At 47.1% G+C, this 27,067-nt stretch overlaps 1 protein-coding gene and 1 non-coding gene across 2 annotated transcripts in view; both read right to left on the reverse strand.

Annotated features, from left to right (window-relative positions):
• LOC142574424 (cytochrome P450 3A9-like) overlaps positions 1-27,067 on the reverse strand; it is a 421,036-nt gene that overhangs the window by 170,514 nt on the left and 223,455 nt on the right. The window contains exons 8-9 of the mRNA XM_075683508.1: positions 10,079-10,197; positions 3,228-3,312 (exon numbers count right to left, since the gene is read on the reverse strand). Coding sequence (XP_075539623.1) covers positions 3,228-3,312; positions 10,079-10,197 — 204 coding nt within the window. The remainder of the gene's footprint in view (positions 1-3,227; positions 3,313-10,078; positions 10,198-27,067) is intronic.
• Positions 13,796-13,868, reverse strand: TRNAT-CGU (transfer RNA threonine (anticodon CGU)). The gene has a single exon. It is a non-coding gene; the product is annotated as a tRNA-Thr (tRNA).

The following is a 27,067-nucleotide window of genomic DNA, read 5'->3' on the forward strand; positions in this document are numbered from 1 at the left end:
CAGTACCAGTGGCACCCACGACGATACTGGAACAGAGAATACTCTAGAGGAATTTCAAATCCCTCAAGTAATGCCGGAAGAAGTAAAGAAAGCCTTGGGAGCTATGCAAAGGAGAAAGGCAGCTGGGGAGGATCAGGTAAGAGCAGATTTGTTGAAGGACTTTGGGCAGATTGTTCTATAATAACTGGCCACCCTGTATACGCAACGCCACATGACCTCATGCTTACCGGAATCTTGGAAGAACACTAACATTATCCTAATCGATAAGAAAGGGGACGCCAAAGACTTCAAAAATTATAGATCCATCAGCTTACTGTCTGTTGCCTGTAAAGTCCGAAAACCGAAAATAGAATCAGCAACACCTGAGACTTCTGTCAACCAAAGGACCAGGCAGGATTACGTAAAGGCTACTCTGCAATAGACCATATTCACACTATCAATCAGGTGATCGGGAAATGTGCGGAATATAACCAACCCTTACATATAGCTTTCATTGATTACGAGAAAGCGTTTGATTCAGTCGAAACCGCAGCAGTCATGAAGGCATTACGGGATCAGGGTGTAGACGAGCCGTATGTAAAAATACTGAAAGATATCTATAGCGGCTCCACAGCCACCGTAGTCATCCATAAAGAAAGCAACAAAATCCCAATAAAAAAACACGTCAGGCGGGGAGATACGATCTCTCCAATGCTATTCACAGCGTGTTTACAGGAGGTATTCAGGGACCTGGATGGGAAGAATTGGGGATAAGATTTAATGGAGAATGCCTTAGTAACTTGCGGTTCGCTGATGATATTGCCTTGCTTGGTAACTCAGGGGACCAACTGCAATGCATGCTCACTGACCTGGAGAGGCACAACAGAAGGGTAAGTCTAAAAATTAATCTGCAGAAAACTAAAGTAATGTTTAACAGTCTCGGATGAGAACAGCACTTCACGATAGGTAGCGAGGCACTGGAAGTGGTAAGGGAATACATCTACTTAGGGAAAGTAGGAACCGCGAATCCGGATCATGAGACTGAAATAATCAGAAGAATAAGAATGGGCTGTGGTGCGTTTGGCAGACATTGTCAGAGCATGAACAGCAGGTTGCCATTATCCCTCAGAAGAAAATTGTATAACAGCTGTGTCTTACCAGTAGCGATAAGTGAGCAGATTGGATGACGAATACTGCCGCCGTTTGGTATGACGTCACACGCGTTCCTCGTCGTTGCGCTCGCCTCAGCTCGCTTCGCCAGCTGCGTCGCATGCCTGATAACATGTCGGAGGATTGAAAACGAGAGCTCGCATGTGCCGCAACCACAGTTGATGCGGCAGTATGGACGGCGACAATTCTGATAAGCAGGAGGAGGCCTGGAATCGACATCGGAACGAGATGATGAGGAAACGAATCTCCCAGAAAAGAGCCGAACAGCTCGTCGAACGACTGGCTAAACGCCGCAACATAGCTAGACAACCAGACTAACCTGGACTTGCAATCAAGATTAACCAAGGCTTACCATGCTATGCCTTAGCTTTCACTACGTATATCCTGGCATAGCCGAACAGCCACTGCCAATTTTTTTACGAAACGTTTTTGTGATGTGGGTGTGCCTTTCCCTAGCCTATCGCTTTGGCCTGTTTTATAATATTTTGTGCAATATATACAATACTAGCCTAATTGGCTTAGGTGCAAGACTCGTGATTACAATCTTGTTGTACCGTATATCTTTTCCAATAAATATATACATCTCATTTCAACCTCCGCGTCAAGCAGTGAAAGTGTACTTCCATCATTGCGTTTGACTGTCATTTAACATCATTACGTTTAATCTGTGCCCTCGAACTTGCTGTAAAAGCAGTCGAGATTGCCACATACGGCATGAGAAAGTCATCCACAAGGGCTCGAGAGGTGTTCTTCACGCCACACCGTTCTTGCGGTGTATAATGACCGAACCGAACGTTGTGGCAACGACTGCCAAAGGGAGCGTGCACAGAAAGTAAGCAATAAAAGGGCACACACATAGTTGCGCATGTTAGTGCGTGTTGTTGTGAGGTTCCTTTTTTACGGACTACCATTTTGCACAGAAGCGATAACGCTTCTTCTAGACTTGCATTGGAAGCTTTTTTATCAAAATGAACAAAGATCATTGGATAAGTCATCCGTCCATCGCATTACCCGCCTTTGACCTAAACGTGTGCTACATGCGATATTTGGGCACTTTTATTGTGCGCGTACATGTCAAGCTTCTGTATATGTGAAAACCTTCCGCTTAACAAATTGTTAACAGTGAAGCACTTCTCTTTATTTTTATTCCCGTGTCAGTTGCCTTTTCGTTTGCGCTAATGTTCCTTGTCACCAATGCAAGACCAAATAACGTAACAGTTTATAATTTTACAAAGCTTTATCGCCTGCCATAGCTTGTTATTTCAAAAGTGTAATTCATTAGATGTAATAAGTTATTGAAAACTGTAGCTGAAAAACAGCACGCGTTGGCTTGTAAATAAGGTAATAATTAAATTGCTAAATTACTAAGAATCTTATTTGAACAGAAGTAATTATGCAGATGTGCATTGTTTCGTACTATTCCGTTGCAGAACAACCAGGTTGTAAGCACGTTCCTTATGTTACATTTATTTTGCAGTGTGCCTCTTGCATTTCTTGTGGGTACTTTTTTTAAATGATGGGGTTTTACCCGCCAAAACCACGATCCTATTATCAGGAACGCAGTAGTGAGGGGCTCCGAAATAATTTGGACCACTTTGTGTTCCTTTGACGTGCACCTAAATCTAAACACACGGGTGTTTTCGCATTTCGCCGCCATCAAAATGCGGCCGCCGCGGCCGGGATTCGACCCCGCGACCTCAAGCGTAGCAGCCGAATACATTTTCTTCTTTCGTGTTAAGGCTTCCTTAACCAGCAAGTATGAGCCAACTGGCCTAGCGAAACACTCTCTATTGTAGGAATGCGAACACAGCCTTGGAAAATGATCTTGCAGAGCTTTTAGCCGCATCATGTGCATGAGATACTTATCAGTAGCAATTATTCGCGTTTGAAACTGCTCTGATTCAACAGAGAAATTCTTGCCATTTCAATATGTTGTTCAACATGGCATAAACAATTACCGCTTGCGAGTTTCACCAGCCAACGTGCATGTTGATATTGTCTCTTATTTTTCCTCTTGACGTGAATTACAAGTTGACCATGCCCTCCTCCTCTGGCGGTTGGGAGTTGCGCGTACTTACCACGTTTTCCGGTGTCTTTCTGCGGGGACCCTTCTTCGTTTTGGCACTCCGCATTCATCAAAAGGCGCACAAAGTCCAGCTTGTCCTGCGGGCGAAACATTTAAGAATTGCTCAATGAGATTATTCATCGTTATTAGCAGCCGCTCTTTAATTTCATTGCAGCGAGAGTTCGGGTCATATGCGAACGGTCATGCAATCCGGCAGAAATGTTTTGATACAGTGGGCCTTGTCTTATACATCAAATTCCGACATAAAGAGGTGGCGCTATCTTCCGCCTAGGAAACACCTCGCACTCTTGACCATACTTTCTTTTCGACAGAGATATAGCTGGAAGGAAGACAGTGAGAAATACTGTCGTGGAATCCTATAGAAATAATAGTTATGAAATTTTAGAGCGCCAGCCGGATGGTGGATTAGGGCCAATCCATTTTTACCGCTTAGAAGATATTAGATATATTCAACTCGGGGACCGTTTTCACTTGCAGATAAAACATTAATGCTTCTGAGCTGTAAATAATTTTGTAGCAAAGGACTACACCCGTGATAAAGAACCCGCAGTTTTGCACATCTTCCGCCATTGCCATCACGACGTTACCGCAGATCTCAAAGACAAGATTGGTAATATATGAACAAATGTGACAGAAACATATTAATCTATTTCTTCTAGGATAATCTGGTGCGCTCTGCTTAAAGTTTCAAGGTAAACAAATAATGCTTACACAGAAAGGACACACACGTAACAAAGCGCTAGCTACTCATTTAGATATTGTAAACGCAGACAAATGAATGACCCAGTTTTATTTTACATATGCAGTACAAGGCTCCAAGACGAAGAGACGAGGAGTTCCACGAAGCCAAGCCATTCACCAACGAGCAACGTAATAGGCGCACAGAGGGGATTCAGAAGTATATATGGCTGCAGCTGCCGGTGATGACAAGCGTAGCGAACGGTAGTGGGAGAGATTTACGGCTCATGAAGACGTCGGACGGTGTGAAGAGGACCGTCGCATCAGCGATGGCATCGCAACAAGAGACGGGCACGAGGGCGAAGGAGCTAGGCGGAATGTGTGTGTCGTAGCGCACTCTAAGTTTAGAAGGGCGATCACGATTTTCGTGCAATGGTGCGCCGCACAGAGGGGGAAATTCAACTTCTGCACGTGCGCAGTCGATCACGGCTTCATGACGCGATAAGAAGTCCCATTCAAGGGTGATGTCATGAGAGCAAGCGGCAAGAACAATGCACTCGACTATGTAAACAATGCCGTGAAGAAGCACACGTACAGTACAGGCTGCGTGCGGAGTGACGTGCTGCGCGCATTCCGTACGACGCGACAGTCCAGAAAGTGGCGTGGTCACCTTGCGCAGTGAACCGCACAGTTTGGCGGCTATCACAGAAACGGCTGCGCCGGTATCCACAAGAGCGAATGCAGGAACAACTTCTACACAAATTTCGACTACGTTAGCAGGACAGGCTCAAAGACTTAGACAGTTCGAATGGGGCGCAGTTCTTGCCTTTTGAACTGCGACGTTCAGTTTTCCTGGTCAGGTGGTGCGGGTCGCCGACGCATTGGGGAGACCGAGCGTCGGCGAGGGGATGGCTTGGGACGCAACGGAAATTCTGGGATGTCAGCACGACCATGCGGTTGGGGGGAAGGAGCGGCGTATTGGCGAAAGGGCTGGCTGCCGTACTGGAAGGGCCGATAGGCGTCGGCGAACGCTTCAGGGCCACGGTGGCAATATCAGGCGACGTGTCCGGGAGTACAGCAAGAATAACAGATGGGACGATTGTCAGGCGTCCTCCAAAGATTAGCTCGCGGTGCGGTCCACGGTGCAGCATTGGCTTCCGGCGGCACCGGTTGGGACTGGGTCAAGAAAGACGCCGGCGGAGGCCTGCGTACTGCCTGCGCGTACGTAACAGGCGCGGCCACAGACAGGACTGGCTGCGCATTGGTGAGAGGCGTGGTGACAGGCTGTACTGCCCGCGCAGAGTTGAGATTCGCGGCTGCAGGTGGCTGATGGTGTGCGGAAGAAACAACTTGAGCGAATCTTCGGAAATGATGGTGCGAAGCGTGTTTGGAAGAAGGGAGGCGGTGTCCTGAGTAAAGGGGACTAAAGAAAGTTGGCGGGCAAGTTCCTCACGCGCGAAGTCATTGACCCGCTGAAAGAATGAGGATGCGTCGTACATGCTGTCAAGGCTCGCCAACGAGTCGTCGCTTCCCGAAGCATGCCGAGTCGAAGCGCGTTGCATCCTTAACTTATAACTTTGGCATAGGCTGACGACTTCCGAAACAGTGCGCGGATTACTGGCTAGGTGCATCTGGAATGCGCCGTCATCGATGCCTGTCAGTATATGGTGAATTCGCTCAGCATCGGGCATGGCGGCGTTGACTCGTTTACGAAGGTCCACGACGTCTTCACTGTATATATATATATATATATATATATATAGCTCGTGAAGGTTTCTGCCGTCTGCTGTGCTCGGGCGCGCAAGCGTTGTTCAGCGTGCAGCTTGCGAACAGCGGGTCGGCCGAACACTTCCGTAAAGGTTCTCTTGAAGATTGACCATGTGCGTACGTCACTTTCGTGGTTGTGAAACCAGAGCTGGGCAACACCAGCCAGGTAAAAGGTGACGTGGGTTAACTCGGCTGGATCATCCCACTTGTTGTGCGCGCTCACCCGTTGATACGACGCAAACCAGTCTTCTACATCTTCGTCGTCTACAACGCTGACGATCTTGGGGTCCCGTTGTCATGGAACCCCGGTAGAGGTGATGGACTGTGGCATCGGCGCCGTTCGGGATGAGCTGTCGGTCATGGCGGACGGTAGCGTTCTTGATCGCAGCTCCAAGGTTTCAAGCGATAGAGCTTGAGTTCCAGCACCTCCACCAATTGAGAAGAGGTTTATTTGCGGCTCCTTATGCAAAGGTACAGCGACCGAGAACGGCAAGACAGCACGAAGCACTGCCCAAAAAGACGCCAGCAATCAACAGCGCGAGCCGAGCTGAGCCGCGCGTTGGCGATGCGGCTGTGCCGCGAGACGCGTCTTCTTCACAATAACAAATTCAGTTTATTCATAAATCAATAAGCTGGCCTGTGCCCATCTGTTTGCACATCTCTCAACATAGAACCTAACATTTTTCGTTCCATCGCTGATTGCACCGTCGTTAACTATTTCTCCAGCGTCTTTGTTAACCTGACATTTTTTCTGCATTTGGCACCCGTAGAATGAAACGATTGTACACTTTTATTTTTAAAAGAATTAGATTATGGGGTTTTACGCGGCAAAACCACTTTCTGATTATGAGGCAGGCGTAGTGGAGGGCTCCTGAAATTTCGACCGCCTGGGATTCTTTAACGTGCACCTAAACCTAAGTACACGGGTGTTTCCGCATTTAGCCCCCATCGGAATGCGGCCGCCATGGCTGGTATTCGATCCAACGACGTCGTGCTCAGCAGAGTTTTCAATGACAGTGGTAAGTTCTTAGTAAAAATTTGGCAATGCCTGTCGTACGCACCAAAATACATTTTTATTGCAAATTTGTTTATTATGATCAGGGTCTTCTGTAACATCTAGATAAACATACTCTTGCGAAAACTCCAAGGGCTGACTGGCGATTGCGGATTTTTTTCCCTTACTAGGCGCTTAGAAAAACTCATTGGCTTGAATTGCGGTCTATGTCAAAATACAGCTCTAATGAAAGGCCAACAAAACAAATTTTGCGCCTCACTAGATGCACTTGAAAGCAGCCAACAAGGTCGACCAAAATGGGTAACGAAGCTTGAGGCGAAAAGCGGCATAGAACCAATTGTCAACATCGTCAACAAGAGCGGCTATAGGACCAGCGACAGAAGTGCGGCTATCTGAGAGGTCGACAAAGTATTAGGAAGAAAAACGACTTTTTATATAAAACGAGACACGGTTTCAATTCTTTCAAAGAAGATAATGTTCTTAATGGAGGCTACATACTTTTTTCGAGGAATGAAACCACAACATTAATTTTGTGATTACCCATAAATGCCTTCGTTGCTGCGTGCGCTAAGAACACGCCGCTGTCAACTGCAGTACAGTTTAGCTCTAGAAGTTTCCAGTAAGGCGCGCTCGTAATTTTCATCTGCTAATACACATCCCCCTCACATCTCTTGATGCTTTAATTGTCAACGCTTGTCAGAAGCCTGTTGATGGGGTGTTTGTTAGGTCTGTTTCATGGTTATCTACATGTTCAATCAAAAACAGTGAATTGCGACTGCCAGATTATTGGTTACCGTGGCTGTTTTCGTCGTGTGCGTTTGACGTCTGACGACGCACAAGCATTCAACATCAATAACGTTCCTTGTTCTCAAATAATGCTTTGTGTTGAACATGATTGGGACACCCGTAAGGCTCACGATTTATTGTATCACTTATTACGCTTGTAAGGACCCATCGAACCGAATTGCGGGGCATCTGAAAATGCAGCTCCAATGTAATGCCAACAAAACAAATTTCGCTCCTTTGATAACAAAAATGACGTCACTTATGTTTTTAACATATAGGGTGTCAGTATACTTTATTTTTATTTTTGCTCCACCGGAAGAGGATGGCGTCACTCAGATGGCACCAATGCCCATAAACTGCCGATGAACCGACATGTATTGAACGTATGCACTTCTAAAAAAGCTTCTCTAACAGGTAAATTTATCTTCCAGCACACCCGAAGCCGCAACCTATCTCCGCTCGCGTAGTGTTTGTGCCGGCCGCCGATTACCTGCTGCGCTCAGTTGCCGCCCGCAGAGCAACCGCTGGGCTAGCACGCTCCCTTCTCCCTCTTTGACCGGAGCTTCCCACCCCCATTTTCTTCATTCTTTCGTGCACAAGGCTACCTGAACGGGAAGGCAGCCTGCATCAAGCCAGAATGATTCTTGACTCTTACGATTTCCCTCACGCCTTCAGCATACGGCGCCGCGGGGCATACGCAGCATCACGGCGACGGTGACGACGGCAGCAATAGTTCTCCTGGGGTGGCCCTATTATTCTTACCACAAGGAAAATTAGGTCTCGAGATGTTCTATTTTTGATTACACGCAAAATAAACGTGCCTTTTCTGGTAAGTGTTTTCGGAAATGGCTCCAATGATTAGAAGGTCAGACTCTTCATGCAGGATAAGCGTAAACATTGAAAAATGCATGATGCTTTTCACACAGAACTCGAGAAAGGTGATCGGTGATGTAAAGCAGCGCTCACCCAGCACAGTCATCATAACTTCCATGAACGTGATGTAATTTCACCATGATCCACATCACCATGAATAGTTTCCCACACCTAGGAGCGCAGTGATGACGTTTATGCCATTAGGATATACACTGTTTCATCCGCATTATGAGGAGGAAGCTGTGGGTTTGGTACACAGCCTCAAATGCTTCACTTTACTGGACCATTCAGGGAGAACATAATCTAGCCCTATAATAGATTGCACAAGGCTGTTGGCGGCGTCCGGGTCACCATTTTGTGGGAAGCGGTGCGAAGAGGTAGCCGACGTGGTGACTGTGTATTTCGGCCGGACAGCCATGGTACCGCGGGATCCCGCGAGCGGCCGATGCCATGGCCGCTCAGGTCGAGCACCACAGCGCGTTCTATTTCTCGCGCTCTACACAAGGTAAATATACCTGGTAGCGAAGCTTCAATAGGAGCCCATACGTTCAAAACATGGCGGTTCATCGATAGTTCATGGGGCTTGGAGCCATCTGTATGCGGAGGCAACCCTTCCGGCGGAAGCAAAATTAATGTGACGCCATATCCCTTAAAAACAGAAGTGACGTCATCTTGTTTTCGAAGGTCCGAAATTTGTTTTGTTCGCCTGCCTTCACAGCTATATATATTCAAATGTCCCACCATTCGACTTGATGAACGTTTTAAGCTTTCAGCGCGGAAAGCAAAGGAGGAAAAGGCCAGCCATATGGTTGTCGAAATCGCACCCCTGCACAGAACATATTTTCTTTGGAGGCCGACGAAAGGTTTAGGTGTAGAGTGCTGATCGGATGTCAAGCCCGTTGGTCAGCGCAGTGGCACAAAAGCAACTAAATTATTATATGGCGGTCATAACTCACTACTTTTCACTGAACAGATTAAGAAGCGATGAAGCTACCCGCATCACCAAATTCAGACATACTTCGATAAGCAAAAAAGCACAACGTGTGAGGTGAACAGGTGAACAAAAACAAGTGAACGTTGCGAGCGTGCCTTTCTGCACATTTCAAGAGCTGCATTGCATTGCGAGTGACAGCGGCGTCAACTCCCCCTGCAACGATGGGCGCTGAAAACAAATGTATTTATTATTAATAATAAAATTAAGTAAACTTGTATTTTCTGAAATCGTCGCAAATAAGTAAAATTGACTGGGAATTTTATTTTCGTTTAATTATTCTGTGTGTCATTTGAATTAAAGAAACGCTTTTTTCTTTCCCAATGGTTGTTCCTTCCAAACATAGTCGCACTTCAATCGCTGCTCCCATAAACACCCTTGCTGATGTCAGTGACAATTGGTACTGAACCGCTTTTCGCCCCAAGCTTCGCGACCTACTTGAATCGACCTTGCTCTATACCCGTGAGCCGTTTTCCTTCACCGGCTCTGGAGGTGATAGTTCGTGCCCCTACAAGATCTTTTGCGTAATCTGTGATACAGCCTCTCCGAAACACAGCAATTTAGGCAGGCAATATGACCTACCTGTATATCATTTTAGAGCTTAGAGACAAATGCGGGGTTGAATCATATTTTTTTTGCTGCTCTTAGTCAGAAGCACGACCATGGCATTCCATGTGACACTGTTGTAATGTTAGCGCCTAAACCGTTGCATCAATGCGGTGGTCCCACTTACGTTCTTGTCGTTAGTGGCCCTTCGCCGTAGAAGGTCCGTCATGACACCACTGAAGTACTCGACGGCGTCTGGGCAGAATATGCGTAATCCGGCCAATGCACTGAGGCGAGGAAACTGGACTGCATGGAAACGTATGTGTGTCAGTAAGTACCGCGTGAAAGACAGGAAAATGCAACAAACACATTCAGATGTTTGCCGCGGTTAAGCTCTTTCTTTTATTCCTTTACCCAAGAGCCTCCTAGGCTTCATTATCACCTGTAATAAGGGTTTCTCAAAAGAAAGTTGTTTTCAGCTGATGAAAAGTTCACGTCGCCTGATGTGACCATTTACAGTGCACTCACAGAGTAGCACAATCGCCTTGAAGCGCTTACCATTGTAAGTATACGTGGTGACTCGCCAGAAGGTGTTGAAGCGTTTGGAGTGACGCGCAGTTAATATAGGGCCTTGAATCGTCGTTTTGGGTAGGGTCGAACCAGGAACGGAGTTCGCCTACTCTTCAGAAGCTTTCTTGAATTATGGAGGGAGGGGCTTGCACCCTACAGCTCCGTGGACAACTTCTAGCCAAAAGAGCTGCAATCGCCTAGTAATGGCTTATGACGCAACGTACGTAAATATTGGTCTGAAAATGAGAACCACGGAAAACGAGCTCGCAAGTCTACTGGCACCGGGGGCGCATACGTATATGCATGTAAGGCGTGTTACCTTCCGCGTATATTCTGTGCTGCATTGCTTTGAATCCATAGAAATATGGCTTGAAATTGCCATGACTCTGTCAAGTGTGAGCCATGTGAGTGGAGGGTGCCCCTAAGTGGGCCTGATTCTTCCCTATTTAGTTTGTGGTTCTGTCCTCTATCGCAGTGCTAACACCTAGCTATGAACAGCACCTTGGATCTCTCTTCTAGCTTGTTCTAGTTCTTTACTAACATATGCGCTGCCTTGTCCTGACGTGCAGCACACACGTTTTCTTCCTTTGCAGCAGCAGTGCGTGAATCCCGAGCTGAGCCACCAGCTGACTCACCGAAAGGTGGCTTCTTCGCACGCTATTGTTGATTGACAGTGCTCTCTTCGCTCGAATTGTCAGTATTAAGAGCGGGCAAATGATCGCTTCCTGAGCGCTGAGTCTACCTCATCCACCTCAATGTTCTCGAGATCCTCTAATTAGCCTCGATTCTTCGTTATGCCAATAGTCAATAGGCATTGCGTTTAGGCTGCGCTGATTACCGTGCTTGGTTCCTACTGGCGGACTCACACCATTCTTTCATTATGGCATTTCGTTCTGCTGGTAGGTCAAGAATTTTTTCGTATCGAGAAAAGTCCATGCAAATCCACTGTGTAAATTTGATCCAAGTTTGTTTGCTGCTAATGTACTTCACGTACTTAAGACTAAAGAATGGGCTGTCAGCCATGCTTGAGCCACATCTTTTTATCAAATAAACCCTCGGTGGTAACAAAGAAACCTTCGGCTACCTCCAGACTCAGCTATCTGATAATTTTATTTATTGCCGCTTTCTACGACACGGACACAAATATACAAAGTAGAAAGTCTTAATAATAGCACCGCTGCTAAACGGACTGACCATATCAACGGTATGCAAAGCATATTCCGCAGATTTATCTTAGTTTTAGAGGCTGAACGATGCGCGAACATGACGAAATTACGAGAAATCATATACCGCCGTTATAAGTACATGGCCAGTAATAATAAATGTCTCAGAAAGCGTGCCTACAGGCTGGACGCTTTTTAACAGTGGAACCAAAAGATAATGTCAACAAAATAAGAAAAGGAATTTCTTTTCAAGCATCAAACTGAATAAGAAAAGATGCATCCCAGCCATGAATACATGCCAACTGCCACAACTTTCTGTATTTTTCTCAAGAATGTCTGGTTGTTTTAGGTCTTTTCAGTGTCTTATTCAAATTTTGAAAACGACATTGACTTAGTATCGGTGAGTGCATTGACTCTGTGGGAACCTCGAGCGATTTTGTGGCACGTGAGACAAGGCTCCTTTTATGGTAAGTTCAAGATTTGTGTGGCCTGTTGCCACTCACCAGATGACATTCAAGAAGAATTTAGCGCGTTGCCCAATCGTCAAGATGAATTCTTGAATACTGGGTGCTCTTGTGACTGCATCTAGCAAGGCTTAACCTGTGGCCGATAGCACAATTCCAATTCTTGAGCTGCACGATAGAAAAATGCGGGCATGATTTGCGCGAAAATTTGAAACGTTTAATTGACTTGAAAATAAATTTGTTGCTTCAGTTACCTAATTACCTTACAATACATACTGCAATTTAACAATTGTAGTCGGTTAGACTACAACGCTAAGAATTGACAACAGTGTCATACAGTTGAAAATAATTGTATGGATAACACCAGTGTAAAAATTTGCGCCATCAAACTGCCCGTAAAACTGAACTGCCCTCTGGCCTACGTTTTTAACAAAACTGCTTTATGCAATAAAAACTACATGTACCTAGACTGCCAATTAATTTCTTCATGTGACGTTAAACTTTACAAAATATTAGGATGTCCCAAGCTCGGATGTACCTGCTCCGGTTAGAATACTTGTCAGGCTAATGACCAAATCTTCTAGAATCACTTCATAAGGGGGCCGCGAGCGCCGCTTCATCAAATTTTGCACGTCTCGCGAGCGCATCATCAAATTACTGATGCTCAGTTTGCAATATCATACCTTAAGTAGTAAGTTATTGCTGTTATGGCTATTCCATAACATTTTATACCCTAAGCCCGTTCCTAAAGGTGATTTATTGTTTCTCTGAGCCTACATTTTACATCAGATCGATCATCAACTGAAGGTGGGACTACCACTGTGCCACACCACAACTCTTAAATTGCATCATTCGTACCACGGACTGCCGACTACTGGAACCACTATCCCGCCTTCTGCCATCTGTGACACCGCTAAGTTCAAGAAAAAATTGTCATATGTACTCACCATTTCTCTTAATGGCCTCGGGCCTTGAGAGTGTGTAAATAAATAAATAAATAAATGATGGGAATGTAATATGAAATGTTTCAGCGCCTGATCTGCTAGCACAGTCTTGTTTGAAGCCATCGCAAGTCATAGCTAAACACAAGAAAAGACAAATTGTAATCTAATGTAAAATAGCACTGTCCTCGAATAAATTTGAACTTGAAATTGTGTTCAACTGAAATTAAAATAATTTCCGTATGTTTTCTTTGGATTCAATGTGACTGGTTGATGTAAGTGAAACCGGCGACTCGCAAGGGAACGGGGTGCATATGAGTGTTTGGTGCTTTTCTGGTGCGGTTACATGAAATAGTCATAAGAAGTCAACAAAGAACCTCACCAAGAACAACATGAAGGAAATATTATTTATAGATATGTATTTATTTTACCATAGCGTCATACATGATGATGCAGAGCGACTGAAGTAAAAGCTGTCTTTGAACAGAGTAACATAGCAACGACCCACCTTTTGGCAGCAGCACACAAAGCGCAATGAAACAAGACACACAGAAACGAGACGCCACTCATGGCGATCACACTGAACTAAAGAATATTATATGAACCTCAGAAAGGTGGTTAACCCAAGGGCCCGATTTTTTATTTGTCATAGTATAAAAATCCAACAAGCACTGACACCAAGCGAAACACAGGGAAAATTAGTTGTGCTTATTAAATTAAATAAAGCGATAAATTATTATAAATGAAAATGAATGAAAAATCAAGATGCCGCAGGTGGGGAACGATCTCACAACCTTCGCATTACGCGTGCGATGCTCTACCAACTGAGCTACTGCAGCGTCCATCCACATCCATTTTGGTGCCGCAGGCGTCACCAGAACCTGATCATTTTGGCTGAAGGCAGCTCGTCCATAAATCTACACATGCTATCTGAAGGCATCAATATCGCGCGATTCGAGACCCTCATTATGTAATAAACGAAAAGGGAGTTATAAGGGGTTCAGATATTTTATTAGTCAAATCATAAAAGCCAAAAAGCACTCACACCTTGGAAAACAAAGGGGGAATTACTTGTTCCTAATAAATGAAATAAAGAAACGATAAATTATTGGAAATAAAAGTGGATGAAAGAACAACTTGCCTCAGGTGGGGAACGATCCTAAAGCTTTCCCATTACGCGTTGCCTTCATCAAAAAAACACATAAAGTTCTCGTGACGCCTGCGGCAGAAAGGATGTTCCACATCCGCCGTCAAGGTATGTGAGTGGAGGCGCAAAAAAAACATAAAGTTCTCGTGACGCCTGCGGCAGAAAGGATGTTCCCCATCCGCCGCCAAGGTTTGTGAGCGGTGGCGCTGGCTAACACTTCCAGAGTTCTACTAGGCAACATTAATACCCTGTAATGATGCTTAATTGAAGGCGAGAAACAGTAGACAGGCAGCAGCCTAGCCGAAGCGAACAACCCCAGCGCTCTCGCAAATCACAGCACAGGTCGTCATCGTCGTCTCTGAGTTGCTATACGAAACACGAGGAGCATCTGTTTCATTACATTGGTTCCGGGTGTGAAACGGAGTCATCCTGCCACTCAGGGAGCGAATAGGATGAGGGGATCGAAATAAGGCTTCAGCCGGCTAACATTCACTGTCTCGCGACCTCGGCAACGAAGGTCCGGCGACGGTGTGACGGGCTTAACGATATAGTTCACAGGGGAGGAGGCGTCGATGATCCGGTACGGACCGTGGTACCGCGCAAGTAGCTTAGAGGAAAGGCCAGGCGTGTGAGGCGGTATCCATAGCCAAACAAGGAAACCAGCAGGGCACATGGGCGTGGCAACATGACTGTCGCGTCTTGTCTTCTGACGCCCCTGACCCTCGCTGGTCAATGAACGAGCCAGCTGGCGGCAATCTTCAGCGTATCGGGTGACTTCTGAAATAGTCGTACACTCGGAAGCGTTAGGTCGGTAGGGCACGAAGGCTCACGCCCATACAAGAGAAAAAAGAAGGTGAAAAACCGGTGGTCGCTTGTGTCGCGGTAATATAAGCGAAAGTGGAATGGTGTTCACTTCGTGTGGTCGGACGAAACGTGCATCCTCAACATGTCGCCCAGTGTTCGGTTGAAGCGCTCCGTGAGACCGTTCGTTTGAGAGTGATACGCGGTCGACTTCCGGTGAATGATCCGGCACTCGCGAAGGAGGGATTGTATCGCTTCTGACAAAAAGACACGACCCTTATCGCTGAGTAGTTCTCTAGGTGCACCGTGGCGAAGGACGAAGTTGCGAAGAATGAACATCGCAACTTCGCGCGCGGTATCGGCGGGGTGAGCCGCGGTCTCGGCGTAGCGCCAACAATAACCCAGCGGTTTCCACATCTGCTGGATGGGAGCCGGCCATAGAGGTCGATGCCTATGCGGTCGAACGGTCAAGCAGGGCACGGTAGCGGCTGTAGTGGGCCAGTAGGGCGCTAGGGAGTTTTGCTTTGCTGGCAGGCGGTGCATGATCGAATGTACTGCTGCACAAACCGATACATTCCCCTCCAGTGATATCGTTCACGCAGCCTTGTGAATCTTTTTAGGACGCCGGTGTGGGCGCTTTGAGGGTCAGCATGGAAGTGCGCGCACATATCGGAGCGCATGTGACGAGGGATAGCCAGAAGCCATTTCCGACCGGTAGGCATATAGTTGAGGCGGTAGAGGGTGTTGTCTTGCACGGCATAGTGGGCTGCTTGACGGCGTAACGGTCGCGTCGAAGGAACGACCGATGGAGCGGCAAGGTAGTCAAGCAGCAGGGCGAGCGATGGGTCCTTGCGTTGCTCGGAAGGCATGTCAATAGCGGTCAGTAGTGAAAGGTCTGAGGTCGAAGAAGGAACGGAAAGAGAAGGCACATCAGGTGCCATCGGCGAGCGGGAGAGCGCGTCAGCGTCTCAATGTTTTCGGCCAGAGCGGCATACGACACTGATGTCGTATTCCTGTAGGCGAAGCACCCAACGTCCGAGGCGGGCCGACGGGTCTTTCAAGGAGGAGAGCCAACAAAGGGCGTGATGGTCAGTGATGATGCTGAAAGGACGGCCGTAGAGATAAGGAGCAAACTTGGCCAATGCCCAAATCATGGCTAAGCATTCCTTCTCTGTAACGGAGTAATTCATCGCAGCTTTTATAAGGGTACGGCCGGCATAAGGCACAACGTATTCTTCATTCGTGGCTTTCCGTTCGGCCAAGACCGCACCAAGGCCGACACCACTGGCGTCGGTGTGAACCTCTGTCGGCGCAATTGGGTCGTAATAGCGAAGAATCGGCGGGGAAGTCAACAACTCGCGTAACTTGTCAAAGGCTTCATCGCATGCTGATGACCACGCCGAAATGCATTTGCTTGCGGTAAGCAGCTTCGTCAAGGCCGCGATAAGAAAGGCGATGTTCCGCACGAAGCGTAGAAAATAAGAGCACAGGCCTATGAAACTTCGCAGGGCCTTGATAGATGTGGGCTTCGCAAACTCTACGACTGCGCGAAGCTTGTTGGAATCAGGAAGGATGCCGTCTTTCGAGACAACCTGACCTAAAACAGCTAATTTTTGGGCAGCGAAACGGCAATTCTTGAGGTTGAGCTGTAGGCCAGCTGAAGCGAGACAGGTCAGGACGTCATGCAGACAGACGAGATGTGTCGGAAAATCCTGTGAGAAAACAACTATGTCATTCAGGTAACATAAACAAGTCTTCCACTTGTGTCCGCGAAGGATGGTATCAATCATGCGCTCGAAGGTAGCGGGAGCATTGCAGAGCCCGAAAGGCATAACGTTAAACTGATGCATGCCATCAGGAGTGATGAAAGCTGTCTTCGGGTGGTCAGCCTCAGCCATGGGAACCTGCCAATAGCCGGAGCGGAGATCTAAAGACGAGAAGTATTCGGCACCTTGCAGACAGTCAAGAGCATCGTCGATCCGAGGCAGTGGATAGACGCCTTTTCTTGTGATCCTGTTTAGGCGGCGATAATCGATACAAAACCAAATGGTGCCATCTTTTTTCCGCACTAGAACGACAGGTGAGGACCAAGGGCTTTGAGAAGGCTGAATGACGCCGCGCTGCAGCATGTCGTTCACTTGTTCTGTAAGAACTCGGCGCTCTTCTGCGGAAACGCGATACGCACGCTGTCGCAAGGGGACATGGGAACCGGTGTTGATAGTATGAGAGACACTTGCCGTGCGACCCAAGGTTGGTTTGCTGCCGTCGAACGAAGAAGCAAAGTCGTTCAACAGAGCAAGAAGCTAAGTTCCATTAGACGGTGAAAGGTCTGCAGCGATGGCGTTGTCGAAAACTGCTAAGGGCGGTGTTGAAGAGACGGAAGTTATGGCGTCCAGATGTAAACGGGTGGTGCCATCATGAACGTCAAGGTCTTCAACACACGTGACAGCTTGGACAAATCCTAAGGTCTCACCATGCAGTATGGTCACTGGATACCGGTGCGGATTACAGTTGGGTATCAAAGCGGATTCAGACCTAACCGTGAGTACGACGAACGGGAGAAATAGGTCCTTGCGGCGAGCAAGCATGCCAGAGGGCGTAAACGGTACAGTTGAGTCTGGCACGGCAGTTCACGACAAGGTCACAAGCACCGACGTCTCGGGATGTAGATAAGTATTGTCATCAACGAACACCTTGTTTACACTGAGCTCGGCGCTGACCAATGGGGAGTCACATAGTGGCGAAAGGGCCACTTCCGCGCGAGAACAATCGATAATTGCAATATGACGTGACAGGAAGTCCCACCCAAGGATAAGATCATGAGAACAGGATGGCAACCCAAAAACTCGATGATGTACAAAACGCATTCGATAATTACATGGGCTGTGCAAACAGCTTTAGGATGAATGCGTTGAGCGCTAGCAGTGCAGAGTGCCATACCAGATGGAGAGGTCATGACTTTTTTCAGCTTGCGACAAAGATTTTCATGGATGGCGGAAACGGCGGCCCCGGTATCGATAAGCGCTTGGGCGGATGCTCCCTCGACATGGACGTCAATGACATTCTGTGGTGAAAATTGAGGCCTTAGAAAGTTCGATGAGCTTGCAGTTCTTGCCTCCGGAACTGCGCTAGTCAGTTTCCCTAGGCAGTGGGTGGCCGACGACGCATAGGTGACAACGACCGTCGACGTGGAGACGGAGAACGGCAACTGTCTGAACGGCGGTCGCGATCGAAAGGTCTCAGCGCCGAGTCAGAGGCGTCAACATCCCGACGTTGGCGGGATGTTGTTGCGAGGAGGGAAACTGGTCAAAGGCATCACGGTGCGAGGACATGTTACGACGACAAAAGCGCGCAACGTGAGCAGCGATGCCACAGGCGAAGCAAATAGGCCTGTTGTCTGACGTGCGCCACATGTAGGCTCGACGAAGAAGCTGTAGTGACTGTCGTGGAATGGGCGCAGGGGGAACTCGGTACGTTGGAGGTGGGACGGAATATGACGGCAGGGGTGGCCGTGCGACAGCGGCAGCATAGTTGAGCGGCGGAGGAGTGACCCGCGACGGTAGTCGGCATAAGATAGCGGTGCCGTCGGAGACGCCAATAGTGGCGGGTAGTCAACATAGGATAGCGGCGCCATCACAGGCGCTCGCGGGCAAACAGAGGTAAGTGCGTCAGATAATTGGGCTCGGATGGCTTGTTGCACGGCTGGAGTCAGTGTTGGGGCAGGCTCCTGACTGTGAGGGAGTAGCGGCGGGCCACTTCCTCGCGTATGAAATCCTTGAGCTGAAGGACGAGAGCACAAGAACCGGTATGGCCCGCGGCAGCTGCAATGGCCGAGACCGCGTCAGCCTGTGGGACGTTTTGGCGAGCGATGTTACGTTAGCGGTGCAATTCGTCGAAACTCTGACACAGGTTGAAGAGTATGGCGACGCTGGTTGGACTCTTGGCCAGCAGCATTTGAAACGCGTCGTCTTCAATACCCTTCAGAATATGGTTAATCTTCTCGTCCTCCGCCATCGTTGGATTAACGGCTGCAGAGATCCAATACATCCTCAATATAGCTGGGGAAGCTCTCGCCCGGTTGCTGTGCGCGCTGGCGTAGACGCTGTTCGGCGCGTAGCTTGCGGACAGCGGGGAGGCCAAACACTTCGGGAAAATGTGTCTGGAATGTGGATCAACTCAATATGTCTGATTCGTGGTTCTTAAACCAGAGATTTTCGACATCAGCAAGCCAAAATATGACGTCATTTAGTTTAGACTGGTCGTCCCAGGTACTGTGAGCGCTTACACGTTAATAGGAGGACAGCCAGTCTTCGACGTCATGTTCTCTAGTCACGGAAAAGATGGCCGGGTCGCGCTGACGGAGAACGCCGGTCGCATGTATAGGTCGCATCAGTCCTGGTGACGGTGGGCAACGTACGATTGCGAAGCTCCAGGGTGACTTGAGGGATCCCAGCAATCTCCACCAAATTTAATGAGGCGAGAAACAGCAGATAGGCATCAGCCTAGCCGAAGCGAACAGCCCGAGTGCTCTCGCAAATCACAGCACGGGTCCTCTTCGCCGTCTCTGAGCTGCTATATGAAATACGAGGCGCGTCTGCCTCATTACAAGCCAAGAAAGTGGATGGGGAAACGGCGCGGCGGTAGTTCAATTCGTAGAGCTTCTCACGCGTAATGCGAACGTTGTGGGATCGTTTCCCACTTGCGGCAAGTTGTTCTTTCATCAACTATTTCATTTATTAAGCAGAAGTAATTTCGCCTATGTTGCCGCTGGTGTTAACACAATGCTTGTTGGCTTCTTATAATATTATATGAACCTGTTACATAAAGACTGCATCTGGCATATATGTTTTGGCAAAGAATAAAACCATACCCACATGGCAAAAGAAATAAGGAATTCTAATAACTTACACAACTCAATGACATGTCAAAGACAATTTAACAGAAAACATAGGAATAACGTGAAGTAACACCATAGTTCTGTAAGGTGATTCAGCTGTCGTTGCATGACGAAATAACAAAGAGAAGTTTAAGAAATAAAGTAAGCTACGAGTTTCTGACTCACATTTGAAAGAACACATTGGGGTGTTAAATCCTGTTCGCAATGTTTAAATTTCCCACATAACCTTATTTCTCATTTTGTCGTTTTGTTCGCGCCTTTTGAGGCCTCAAAGATAAGAAATAAAGAATATTTTTTTTTATTTTTCCTGTCAATGTTTTCAGCTGAGGCGATAGTCATAGATTTTTCTTACGGGAATAATTGGTTGTTCTAAAAACATTTCTCTTGTGTGATATAACCTTGGTAATGTCTTAGGAATTTCCATTGATTTTTTTTTGTAATACAAGTAATTTGTTCAGATTGGCGATGTTGTAGTTCCCCAGAGAAGGCTATTGTAATTAAGGCGGGACTGAATGAAAGAGTAATAAGCTAACAACATAAGGCAAGACGAAAATATTTCATGGTTGCGATAGAGCACACCAGTTATTTGTGACAACCTAAAGTAATGTGTTATCCTCCCAGGACATCTACTGGTTAACCACAACGCTCAAGGTTTATGAATATGGTACTATTCCCAGCGGACAAGACCTAAAGTACACTTGTTTTGTGAAAGTAACTTGTGTATTCTTGGCCCGAAATATAACTGCTTTTTGTTCACATAAATTTGCACTGCATTTTGTTTGTCTATTTGTCTTGGTGTTTGATCATGCGGTTTATTGTAACGATTAAATCATTCGCATTTTCATAAGATAGGAATATACTCGTAGCATCTGCACATGTAATAAATTTTGCGAGGCTAAATACATTGACGAAGTCATTAACATAAAGATTAAAAAGAGATGGACCGAGCATACCGCTTTGTGGAACACTGCCGCCAACGGGGAGTGTTTTCGACACGAGGCCATTCACGCTAACAGCTTGTCGGCGATATTCTGGACACGATGTGATTGAGGCTGCAGCGTGCCAGCAGAAACCCTGGCGCTTAACCTTCTGGAGCATTAATTAATGACTTATTAGGTCAGACGCCTTTGTAAATTCAATGAAAATACCTAAAACCATCCCGTTCTGTCCAATTGCTCTAGCACATATTTCTTCTGCTCTAACAGTGCCAATTCTGTTCACAGGTACTTTCTAAACGCATATTCAGATTTGATGAGTATATGATGTTTGAATTCAAGTGTTTAAAACCGTTCGTAAAGAACTTTTTTAATAATTTTGAGGATATTCTTTTTGAAAAGTACGGTACAGCGGGCAACTTGCAATCCATAAAGAAAGACTGCATTTTCAATACAGAGAATAATGATAACAGTTATAGAGGGCTAAATCATGTTCAGAACTAATCCTATGAGCAGCATGTACATTCCATCTATATAACATCAGGTACTATTTTTTAGCTTTGTGAATACAGTCATTACTTCGGCTTGATCCACGGGATTGAGATGTTGATCTACGGGATTTAGAGATTGACAGCGGACGCCGCTCAGGCCGTCATTGCAGTGGAGTGTGGCGCTGGCAAACACTACCAGGTAGGTAAACATAAACAACCGGAAAAGCAGATCGGAAGACGGTGCCGCGGCAGCTCAGTTGGTAAGAGCATCGCACGCGTAATGAGAAGACGTGGGTTTGTGCCCCACATGCGGCCTGTTGCGTTTTCATCCACTTTCCTTGCCATTATCATTCCTTTAATTGAAATATCAAGTACGTGCAAATTCCCCTATGCTGCCCTTGGTGTCATCATTAATCAAAATGGCTTGCGCGAATAACAGGGACACAGACAGAGAAGACGACAGGACGAGCGCTAATCGTCTTCTCTGTCTGTGTCCCTGTTCGCGCTAGCCTTTTTGGTTAATGATGACACACCAACTAGTCCAGCTTTCTTCCTTGATCGTCCTTGGTGTCTTTGTTTGTTAGCTTACTAGGATACTATTAATAAAAATAAGGCCCTGTGTTCACTTTCTTATCTTTCATTACTAAAATAGCGCCACTCCATTCCCGCTTTCGCTCTCTAACTATAACATTTCGAGGCGTTTGAGGAACTCCCACAACAGCGAAAATGAAGCGTAAAAGAAAAGCGGACAACTATCAAATTAAACGTTTAAAGAAAATAAACGACACTTGTCGGTTGCCGCACGGGGTCCTTGTTTACAATGTAAACATTGAAGCTATCGCACAAAGCAAAAATGTTGAAAGCAAACCATCCATGGAAAATCTAAGCCACGCAAGGAACGTTATATTTGCCATCATCATCATCATAGATATCATCATCAGCAGCAGCAGCAGCCTATTTTATGTCCACTGCAGCACGAAGGTCTCTCCCCGGCGATCTCCAATTACCCCTGTCTTGCGCCAACCGATTCCAACTAGCACCCGCGAATTTCCTAATTACATCGCCACACCTAGTTTCTGGCGCCCTCGGCTGCGCTTCCCTTCTGTTGTTACCTATTCTGCAACCCTAATGGTCCAACGGTTATCTATTCTGTGCATTACATGAGCGGCACAGCTCCATTTATTTACCTTACTGTCAATTAGAGTATCGGCTATCCCGTTTGCTCTCTGATTTGCTCTCTATCTGTCTCTTAACGTTATGCCTAGCATTCTTCGTTCCATTGCTCTTTGCACGGTCCTTAACTTGTTCTCAAGCTTTCTTGTCAGTCTCCAAGTCTGCCCCATATGTCATCACTGGTAAAATGCACTGATTGTACACCTTTTTTCTCAGTCATAGTGGTAAGCTTCCAGTCAGGAGCTGACATTGTCTGCCGTATGTAATTCAACCCATTTTTATTCTTCTATGAATTTCCTTCTCATGATAAGGTTTCCCTGTGATCATTTGACCTAGGTAAACGTAATCCTTCACAGACTCCAGAGGCTGACTGGCGATCCTGAATTCTTGTTCCCTTGCCCGTCTTTTCATCATTATCTCTGTCTTCTGCATATTAAACTTCAACCTCACTCTTACACTCTCCCTCTGTAAATGTCCTCAATCATTTGTTGTAACTTGTTTGCAGTGTTGCTGAATAGAAAACTGTCATCGGCAAACTGAAGGTTGCTGTAATATTTGCCGTCGACCCTTACTGCTAAGCCTTCGCAGTTTAATAGCTTGAATTCTTCTTCCAAGCACGCACTGCATAGCATTGGAGAGATCATCTCCCTGTATGACTCCTTTCTTTATAGGTATCTTTCGGCTTTTGCTGTGGAGAATTAAGGTAGCTGTGCAATATCTGCAGATATTTACGCAAGCGGCCTGTACTCCTTCATCCTTCATTACCTAATGCCTCTATGACTGGTGGTGTCTCTACGGAATGAAATGCCTATTCGTATTCTATGGAAGTTATATAGAGAGGCTGAATGTACTCTGCAATATATATATATATATATATATATATATATATATATATATATATATATATATACATATATATATATATATATATATATACACCATTAACGTACTTTGTCGTTTTCATTTGTACATAGCCATCATCATCTTCCCTGTTCTTCTACTTCTTCGCGCGTGAGCTCGGGGCGTTGCCTTTTTTGGCATAAACAGCGCTGGACAACTTGATCGGTCTCGGTATTATAAAGTGGTGGAGGTACGTCAAGATACAGACGTCCCCTTGCGTTCCCGTCCTCCCTGGAGCTCCGTTCCGGTCACCGCCTGCACCCAGCTACCCCTACAACAATGGACACTTCCAACCCCGGCCCTTCCCGCGCCTCTAACCCTATCACACAGACGACCCCGCCTGCAGCGCCCTCTTGGACTGTGACGAGCCCTCCGCGCGATCCCCCTGTCTTTGCGGGACTCCGCGGTGATGACGTAGACGATTGGATCGACCACTACGACCGCGTGAGTTCTTGCAACAAGTGGAACGACACCCAGAAATTGAGGCACGTCGCCTTCTACTTGGCCGGTGTTGCAAAGACGTGGTATTTCAACCACGAATCCGACATCGCGGATTGGTCCACGTTTACATCGAAGCTGCGCCAAATCTTCGCTTCCTCGTCTGGCCGTGCAGAAGTCGCCAAACAGAAGCTGGGAACGCGCCGCCAACTTCCGCAAGAGTCTTACACCTCATACATAGAGGATGTCTTGGCTCTGTGCCACCGTGCGAATCCTAGCATGACGGAAGCCGAACGCGTTCGCCACATCTTAAAAGGCATTGGGCGTGTCGCGTTCAACGCCTTAATCGTGCAGAATCCGGCTTCTGTCCAAGACATCACTTCAACGTGTCAACGCCTCGACGAGCTGCAGTCTATTCGTCTTCCACATGACAGCAGCGATCCTCAGGTTCCCCATTCTTCATATCTACGTGCTCTTATCCGCACCATCATCCGCGAAGAGCTTCAACTACAAGACCTAAGGCGTCCATCTGCTGCCTGCGCCCCAACCCCCACCTTCGACTTGCGCGAGGTCGTAAAGCAGGAGTTGACGGCGATGAATACACCCAGGACGCATCTTGCTCCGGTAGTGCGCTCCACACCTACCTACGCGGATGCTGTTTCGCTACACACCCATACCGTGACTTCCGTGCCTACTGGCGTTTCCTATGACCATTTGGCTTCGATGGGAACCAGAGCACTTGCTGCGCCATCCTACCCTCAGTGGCGTCCACCTCGTCCGGTTTGTTTTTACTGTGGTATACGCGGCCATATATCTCGCTTCTGCCGCTGGCGCCAGCAAGATGAAAGGCAAGGCTATGCTGAGCACGAAAGAGACCGCACTCGCCGATCAGACGGCTACTATCCCGGACCGTACTCGTTCCCTCAACAGCGTTCTCCGTCTCCACCAGCTGCTCCCAATCTGCCTCATAGTTCCCGTTCGGCCAGACGTCGTTCTCCATCCCCTTACCGGCGCTCTACATCACCACTTCGCCCCACTTCCCGTTTTGTCGACCAGCACTCGGAAAACTAACTGCTGCAATTTTTGGAGGGGAAACTGCTTCTTATCGGTCTTCAAGAATTCCTCCTGTTCGCCCGGCCAACATGCTTTCTGTGACTGTCGAAGGTGTTCCTGCGTCAGTTCTCATCGATACCGGTGCCGCCGTTTCTGTTCTTCGGAGTGATCTGTGTTCCCGGCTCCGTAAAGTAAAAACGCCTTATCTTGGACCTATTTTGCGTGGTGCTAATAATGCATTCATTCACCCTGACGGACAGTGTACTGCTCGTGTTCTCATCGACGGCATACGCCACCACATCGAGTTTATCATCCTTCCAACGTGTATCCATGAACTTATACTGGGTTGGGACTTCCTACATTCTGCTTCAGCCGTCATTTCATGTAGAGAGGAAGTTGTCCACATCACGGATACAGAGCTTGAACCTGTTGCGGACTCTTCACTTTTATGCGTGAACTTGGCCATCGCTGCAGACTACGTCCTGCGTCCTGGTCACGAAGACGTTGTAGCCGTAACATCCAGTCAGATCGCCGACGGAGACGCCCTAGTCGCCCCTTCCCGCTGTACTTCTCGCGGAATTCTCATTGCCACCTGTCTCGTCCGGTTTTCACGCGGCCGCGCCCTTCTGTCTGCTTGCAACACAACGCCAGATCATGTGATGCTGTCCAAAGGGATGACTATGGCAACCCTCGCCGACAATCAACCAATCTCTCTAGTCACGCTTTGCCCTTCATCGCCAGCACCAACCTCAGGTTTAGATGATTCTTTCCCTCCTCCAGCCATTCTTGGTTCTGACCTAACAGACGCGCAGTCCGAAGCCTTAATGGTGGTCTTGGCAAAACACAAAGCCTGTTTCGATAGCTGTTCCCCTGTGTTGAGCCAAACTTCTGCGGCTGCACACCGCATCGAAACCGATGGTTCCGCTATAATACTACGACGCCCTATCGTGTATCGCCGTCCGAACGAAAGGTCATTGACCAACAGGTTGCAGACATGCTTGCGCGGAAGATAATACGACCTTCATCTAGCCCATGGGCGTCTCCCGTGGTCCTAGTAAAGAAAAAAGATGGCTCAGTTCGCTTTTGCGCGGATTATCGAGCGCTCAATAAGATCACACGCAAGGACGTATATCCAATACCTCGAATTGACGACGCTTTGGATACACTACAAGGGGCGGAGTATTTCTCCAGCCTTGATCTTCGATCAGGATATTTCATTTCATTTCATTTATTGAAGCCTTAAAGGCCCGGAGGCATTACATAAGGCGGGGGCAAACAAAGTATCAGGTACTCTTCATCACGCTAAAGAGGGAAAAGAGGAAGAAAAGATAGACGAAGAATAGAAAAGGAAACAAACGCTCAGGAGGGAACCGAGCAAGCAGTAGATCATCAAAATCACTGTAAAGAAACCATAATATACAACAAAATATATAGTACATAAATACTATTAAAAACATTATGCGTGAGAACGAATCACTATCAATTAATTACTTAGAAGGGGTCAATAAGCGAATGCATTTGAGACGAACCATTCTAGGTGTAGTGGATTGTTAGTTTCTCATGGAAAGTCGTGTGGTCGGCGGAAGAAACAATACTGTCGGGCAGAGTGTTCCACAGCGCTATTGCATTTGGAAAAAAAGAATCCCTCATCGAAGACGTACGGCACTGAATGTGCGCGATTGGACAGCTGTGGTTAAGGCGGGGAGAGATTCTAGGCGGGGGTTGTAGTCGAGGGTGTCTGGCTATTGGGTGATAGTAGTAAGAGTGAAGCATGCATAGACGCGATATGATACGACGTGATTGGAGACTGGGAAGATCGAGTGTGCGTTTTAGTTCAGTTATGCTGGTTTTACTTGAGTAGTTTGACATGATAAAGCATGCAGCACGATTCTGAATGGCTTCTAATTCGTAGGTGAGATATGCTTGCGAGGGGTGCCAGATAGATGATGCGTACTCCAGTTTCGGCCGAACGTATGTCTGATATGCAAGTTTTTTTATAGCGGGCGATGCAGATTTCAGATTGCGACACAAGAAACCAAGTGTGCGCGAGGCGTTTGCGCATATTGTTTCAATGTGAGTAACCCATGATAATGATGATGTCAAGTGAACACCTAGATACTTATAGCAGTCTGTTCGTGGTATTGTAGTTGAGCTTATGTGGTACGCGTAATTTGTAGCACTGCGCTTACGTGAAAAGGGCATA

Source organism: Dermacentor variabilis, chromosome 3, assembly GCF_050947875.1.
Source record: "Dermacentor variabilis isolate Ectoservices chromosome 3, ASM5094787v1, whole genome shotgun sequence".
NCBI classification, from domain to species: Eukaryota; Metazoa; Arthropoda; class Arachnida; order Ixodida; family Ixodidae; genus Dermacentor; species Dermacentor variabilis.